General features: G+C 36.1%; 1 protein-coding gene across 1 annotated transcript in view; it reads left to right on the top strand.

Annotated features, from left to right (window-relative positions):
- Nucleotides 1-7,135, top strand: part of LOC137627528 (lysosomal proton-coupled steroid conjugate and bile acid symporter SLC46A3-like) — a 20,511-nt gene extending 13,376 nt beyond the window's left edge. Inside the window, exons 4-8 of the mRNA XM_068358618.1 lie at nt 1,185-1,462; nt 2,203-2,304; nt 4,536-4,673; nt 5,052-5,292; nt 6,773-7,135. Of these exons, the coding sequence (XP_068214719.1) occupies nt 1,185-1,462; nt 2,203-2,304; nt 4,536-4,673; nt 5,052-5,292; nt 6,773-6,821 (808 nt within the window). The 3' untranslated portion in view covers nt 6,822-7,135. The remainder of the gene's footprint in view (nt 1-1,184; nt 1,463-2,202; nt 2,305-4,535; nt 4,674-5,051; nt 5,293-6,772) is intronic.
- The last annotated feature ends 365 nt before the right edge of the window (nt 7,136-7,500 follow it).

Raw genomic sequence — 7,500 nt, 5'->3', positions numbered from 1 at the left:
GTTGTAGCTTGGCTAGTAATAATAATAATAATAATAATAATAATAATAATAATAAACGACACTATCACAAATAATGATATAAACGAAGCAATTAGTGATAAGACATCACAGGTTCTAAATCATTTTATTAAGTTTCATTAAGATATGAATGTTTTTAGACACCATGAGAGATATTATGAACACGCTTCGAAGACATGTGAAGGCTAATGACATAAAGAGATCTTTTTCCAGCCAACGATTATGAGTTCTAAGACATCATTATGAACTATTATATCTTAGTAATAATATAGAATAAGATTATAATCTATCACTGACCCTCAGGCTCAATATAGTCCCTTCAATTGTCACTTCTCAATGAAATGCCTTTAAAATTTCTATAGTTTACATAGGAAATATTTATTTTAATGTTGTTACTGTTCTAAAAATATTTAATTTTTCCTTGTTTCCTTTCCTCACTGGGCTATTTTCCCTGTAGGATCCCTTGGGCTTATTGCATCCTGCTTTTCCATTTAAGGTTGTAGCTTAGCAAGTAATAACAACAACAACAACAACAATAATAATAATAATAATAATAATAATAATAATAATAATAATAATAGTTTCCCTAATCCAAGTCCTTCCGACTAGTAGTTATGAAGTACTTAATATTGAAATTAATATTAGGTCAGTCCTTTTTGACAACTACTGTACATGTCGTCACGAGTACAACGTATTCAATAATCAAATACAATCAATATCCTCTTTCCCCATACACCTGACAACACTAAGATAACAGGAAAAAATCTTCTTCACTTAAGGAGGTAACTACTGTACCGTAATTGCTCAGTGGCTACTTTCCTCTTGGTAAGGGTAAAGGAGACTCTTTAGCTATGGTAAGCAGCCCTGCTAGGAGAAGAACACTCCAAAATCAAACCACTGTTCTCTGGTCTTGGGTAGTGCCATAGCCTCTGTACCATGGTCTTACACTGTCTTGGAGGGGGGGGGGGTTTAGAGTTCTCTTGTTTGGGGAAACACTCAGGAACACTATTCTACCTGTTTCCTTATGTTTTTTCCTTATAAGGCTATTTTTCCTTGTTGGAGCACTTGTGCTTACCGCACCCTGCTTTTTATTTAACTAGGTTGTAATAATAATAATAATAATAACAATAATAATAACCAAACATGTATTATTCCACCCACAACAGATTCGGCTACAAAGGCGTCTTCACAATCAGCTCCTCAGCATTCCTGCTGGGACTCATCTACATATTGCTTCGAATCGAGGACTCCAGGGGTCCCTCTGTGGAGCCCTCCCCAGACCCCCACCAGCGCCCTTCAGTCAGGAATCAGATGGTGAAGGACCTCTTCGATCTGTCCAAGATCAAGGGGTCGCTGGCTATCGCCACCAGGAAGAGGGAGGGCCACGTAAGGGCCAGGATCTTCTCCCTCATGGTGGCCATGTGTCTCCTGCTCTTCATATTGGGTGCGTGGGAGGTGGAGTCTCTGTCTGTTTGTCTGATAACATCCGATTTTATTACATATATAGTTCAATTATTCTCACACTTCATCGATATGATATATACATGCTAGTGTACGTGACCCGTCAGAAATGACGTCTAAATATTTAGATATATATGTACAAACGCGCACACATACAGATTCAACACTTCCATCCCCTTCCCCCCTTTCCTAACTACAACCCACTCGTTCGGCAACTTATCGAAGAGTGGGGTTTCGGAGTGTACCTCGTGGGGTACACTCCTCTCAACGTGGTATGACTACTCCCTCTCTCCTGAGCGTGACGTGGAATTATAGATACTTGATACTTGGACGAGTAACTACCAAAACATGACAGATGCCGTTGGCACACAGGCCCTTGAGCATCTATGGAACAGGACATGAGGAAAGCATTCCTTTTCCATAAATGCGTGCAAAAAAGACCAGAATGATATTACTTGACAAATTAGAAAACACCCAATTTCATAATATATAACACACACACACACACACACACACACACATATATATATATATATATATATACACAGTATACTCAAATGTATAAAAACATATATACTGTACATCTAAGATATTGGCACACACACACACACACATATATATATATATATATATATATATATATATATATATATATATATATATATGTGTGTGTGTGTGTGTGTGTGTACTTCAATAAAATTTAAAAAAAATTAAAAATTTCAGGTGGTCATCAGTTGAAGTACCTTTACACCAAGGCCAGATTCAAATGGACCTACGAGCAGTTTGTCAACCTCAGCATTTTCGACATTGTCTTTGGAAGTGTTGGTAAGATCATCATTATATACCACACATTTCACGGCTTTTTTATATTTATATTCTATATATTAAAATCAGTTAAATGAGACCCAAGTTAGAGTCACTAATCTACCGTGTTAAATTGCATCATATTTTATAATGAATTTCTGTCCCCAGCGCCTATTCATTACCAGCATTATTTTTGTCATCATAAACATTACCTTTAAAGTATTACTCAATACTAACATCAGTATAAGATGTTCAACTCATAATTAACATGTTTGAGAAACATTACCCATTACCAATGTTATTTTGGAAACCTTTATTCATTGCCTATCTTAGTTTGAAAAATGTCATTCATTACTAACATCGGAATAAGGTGAACTCATTACTAACCTTAAGACTATCCATTACTGAAAGCCCTACTCATTACCAACATCAATTGGAAAATCACTACTGTTTACCGGCTTTAATTTGAAAATCACTGTATTACCAACATCAACTTACTAAGGACTTCTTACTACCGACAGCATTTAAAGAAGCAATACATATTACAGGCACCAGCTCAAGAAGCAATACTTACAACTAACACGACTTGTTGCCAACATCACCTTAAAAAGCAATACCCATAGCTAGCATCACTTCAAGAAGCCCTACTCCTTGACAAGTAAATTTTATTACCAACATAAGCTTAAGAAGCACCATTCATAACCATCATTACCTAGAGAAATACTACTAACTTCAAGCATCAACTGCGTATGTAAGATATGAACTAGACAACGCCCCATTCCCGGAGGGTAGAAGTTTGAAGATAGGCTCGCTTCACCCTAGGGGATTTTTTCGGTACGGAAATATTTCTGCTCGTTAGGAGGCATGTTTTCACACAGAGGATTTTTTTCCGTATGGTAATATTTACGCTCGTTAGGAGACATGTCTTCACATAGCAGATTTTTTTCCGTACGGAAACATTTCCGTTCATTTAGAGACGTCTTCACACAGTGGATGTTTTTCTGTACGGAAATATCTACACTCTTTAGGAGGCCTGTCTTCACACAGCGGATTTTTTCCCGTATGGAAATATTTACACTCGTTTGGAGACATGTCTTCACACAGCGGATTTTTTCCATATGTAAATATCTACGCTCTTTTGGAGAGGTGTCTTCACACAGCAGATTTTTTCCCGTATGCAAATATTTACGCTCGTAAGGAGACATGTCTTCGCACAGCAGATTTTTTTCCGTATGCAAATATTTACGCTCGTTATGAGACATGTCTTCACACAGAGGATTTTTTTCCGTATGGAAATATTTAAGCTCGTTAGGAGACATGTCTTCACACAAGCGGTTTTTTTTTCCGTACGGAAAGATTTCCGTTCATTAGGAGAGATGTCTTCACACAGCGGATTATTTTCCTTACGGAAAAATTCACGCTCGTTAGGAGACATGTCTTCACACGGCATTATTATCCTTACGGAAATATTTACTCTCGTTAGGAGACATGTCTTCACACGAGCGTTTTTTTTTCCGTACAGAAATATTTCTGTTCATTTGGAGACATGTCTTCACACGGGGTTTTTTTTTCCCATGCTGAAATATTTACGCTCGTTAGGAGTTAGGAGACATGTCTTCACACGGGCAGATTTTTTTCCATACGGAAATATTTTCACTCATTTGGAGGCATATCTTCTCGCAGCGGATTTTTTTCCATATGAAAATATTTTCGCTTGTTAAGAGAAATGTCTTTACACGAGCGCATTATTTTCCTTAAGGAAATATTTACGCTCGTTAGGAGACATGTCTTCACACAAGGGGATTTTTTTTCGTACAGAAATATTTTCGCCCGTTAGGAGACATGTCTTCACACGAGCGGATTTTACCAGAGCAGCCCAGCAGGTTTTAGCACTGCACGTGATTAGTAAATTAATGCCGCTTGGAATTTTTTCCAAGCGGGCAGCATATGATAAGCTTCAATGATCTTCATTTATTCTAATCCGCACGGATAAAACTATGCGGCATCACTCCACTCATGTGAAGTGAGCCTTACAGTGCTGGGACTAGTTTGTGGTTGCTTATACAGAGAACTTCCTAGCTATGACGTAGTGTTTCACCTCATTAGAAAAGGAAATACTGTACATAAAGTATACAGACATCACTGAAAGGCAACACAATTACTTGACGAGACAAAATAAAACTTCCATCATTCTATTACCAAAATTATTTAGTTAGTGACCCACTGTTTTTTATAGCGGATCCTACCCGCAGGAACCTCATTGGTCCTACCAGTCCTCAGCTACCAACTCAGGATGCCAGATACCACTATTGGTCTCATTGGATGCATTAGCAAGATGATTGGTCTGGTGCTGATAGCGGTCAGTCCTGCTCCATGGTTTTTGTATTTGGGTAAGTTCGACATTTGCAAGTCTTGTAAATTCCGTTACTATGTATCATATATTTTCGAGTTTTAAGTTTACAAAGGTATTTTTGGACATTTTATTTTTAAATTTTCATAGTCAGCTTCTTTAGCAACAATATAATTCTCTCTTTATAGCTTATATATGAAAGACCTATTCTAATATTGCTACTGTTCTTCAAATATATTATATTAAAAGTTCATTACTTCTCTTGTAGTTTATTTATAGCTTTACTTCCTTTCCTCCCTGAGCTATTTTTCGTTCTTGGAGCCCTTGGGCTTACAGCATCCTGCTTTCCCAACTAGGGTTGTAGCTAAGATAATAATAATAATATTAATAATAATAATAACAAAATTATCCACAACAGCTGCCACGCTATCCTTCCTAGCGGGCCTCCCGCTAATCGTAACAAGGGCGGTGATCAGCAAGCTAGTTCCTCCTGAGGAAGTAGGAGCCATCTTCTCGCTCTTGGCATCGTGGGAGGCCCTGGTGCCACTCTTCTCGGCGCCTGTCTACACGTTCGTCTACAACTCTACAGTAGAGGCCTTTCCGGGAACCATATACTTCGTCAGCGCTTCGGTGACAGCAGTTTCTCTGCTCATTTATTTGTGAGTTGATACTTCGTCGTTGGTTTGATTCTATTTCTTTTTTCTTATTTTTTTTTGTAGTTCAGGGTTTTATTAGTACATTTTATATATATATATATATATATATATATATATATATATATATATATATATATATATGTATATATATATATTCAATTTAATTTATCATGTTTCTTCTTCATTCTAATTTGTACCCACGAGTTTTATTTCTCAAGTTTTTATTCTATCATTTGCAATTTTATTTTCCGTTGTTTCGATATTTTTTATTTTATCTCTTCTCTATTCTTTAATTTAAAGAGTATTATAATTTTGCGTTGTTTTCTAATGATATTTCTTAATATTGTAGAGTTTTGTCTTATGATTCGATGTATATATTTTGTAATTTCATTCTGAAAGGTATTATTTATTTATTCTTAAACATCTTCTGAATTGTTTGATTTTCACTTTCATGAGTTTTCAGCAGCCAAGAAATCAAGAATGTTTCATTCCATAATTTTAATAGAAACACACATACAAACACACAACAGTAAACGCAGCAGTTTCCAGTCCACTGCAGGACAAAGGCCTCAGACATGTCCTTTATTTATGCCAGGGGTGTGACCAAATTCCATCACCACGCAGGCCAGTGCAGATTGGTGATGGTGGGAGACTTTTGTCTGATCCCTCACAGCACACCAACCTAGTATGGATGACCCTCACTAGTATAGCTTTGCTGATCATGGTAACAAACCAATTCACTAAGTTAAGGAATCCCCTGCACACACTATCATATGAGCCTATCAGGAACACTAAAGTTGTTCACAAAGAGAGGTTAGTGAATGCTGAAGCAATATGCTTCAAGATGCAACAGCAACAGTCTGTGCTGAACACTCATATTCCCTTAAACTATGTCTTCCCTCCAGCAGGAAAACATTACTTAACATGCCTCCACAACTTATCCTGGAGACTTCCTCAAAGAACCAGATACATTAAGTAGTGCTTCCACAAATATTTGTTTTTCCGATGTTTTTAGATTTCTAAGTTTTGTTTGCTTGAATGCAGTATTATATAAATATAAACATTTCTTTTCTAAATATGCCCTGATGAATGCCATTAGCTATTGGCCGAAACAGCTGTTGGCCACAGTTGGATAAATTTAACTTTTCCTTCAAAACTCTAGCTGTGGCGAGATAGGCACAAAAAACTTAAAAAGTATTGTCTTAAAATAATATATACAACAAATGATTTAGCAAATATATATACTGTACATATGTGTGAGTGTGTTGGTACTTGTGAGTGTAGACTGTCGAGGTCTTAATACAGGTAACTAAAAAACAATGATGGAAAAGGGAATTAACATAATTTTTTTTCAAACAGTAAACTTTAAAAATTATGCTCTCCACTAATCATTGGTTTGACTTCTGGATTGCCATGCCCATCGGCCTCTAAATAAAGAAAATTCACATGGTAAAAAACAATTCTTTTTCTTTATCTCTTGCAGATTCAACTCGATGGTCCGGAACAAAAAGGGAAGCTACGTGCCTATTTGAACAGTAGTAGACAATATCTCGAAATGGAGCTCTGTCTACTCGTCCACGATATCTCGAGAAAAAAGACCTGTCTACTTGTAGACGGCGCCACGAAAATATATTGCTTGCGCGTAATAAGCAATATATTGAAAACTGTGTTTCTGTCTACTCGTGGACATTTTGAAAATAATGGGGGCTCTGTCTACTCGTCTACAATATTGTCTAATCGTAGACAATCGATACCATATAGAAATAAGCGTACTTGCTACATTACACAAATAAAATAATTACCTCTGTAAATAAGAACTGTAATAATAAAACATAAACTAAAGCCTTATGACTCTGGGTTTCAATTTTATATTTCATATTCCTTCCACATTTGTAGGTAAAATTGATCTTATTTAATTTTCAAAAGCAAAGTCCAGTCTGATTGGTGCTTGGAAGGGCGACTACCAATAAAATAAAAACGCAAAGAAAACAACAACTTTTCGTATGAGTGTGTGTAATACTGTGATAACGTGAGTGGTAAAGGGCAGAACTATAAACTACCATCTCAGCTATGACCTTGCAAATAACAATTACCAATTCTATAACATTCCTTTTAGAAGTGCCTTCTCCCATAACCTTATATATATATATATATATATATATATATATATATATATATATATATATGTATATGTATATATATATATATGAG

Source organism: Palaemon carinicauda, chromosome 35, assembly GCF_036898095.1.
Source record: "Palaemon carinicauda isolate YSFRI2023 chromosome 35, ASM3689809v2, whole genome shotgun sequence".
Taxonomy (NCBI): Eukaryota; Metazoa; Arthropoda; class Malacostraca; order Decapoda; family Palaemonidae; genus Palaemon; species Palaemon carinicauda.
This window is presented reverse-complemented; position numbering and strand designations above follow the sequence as displayed.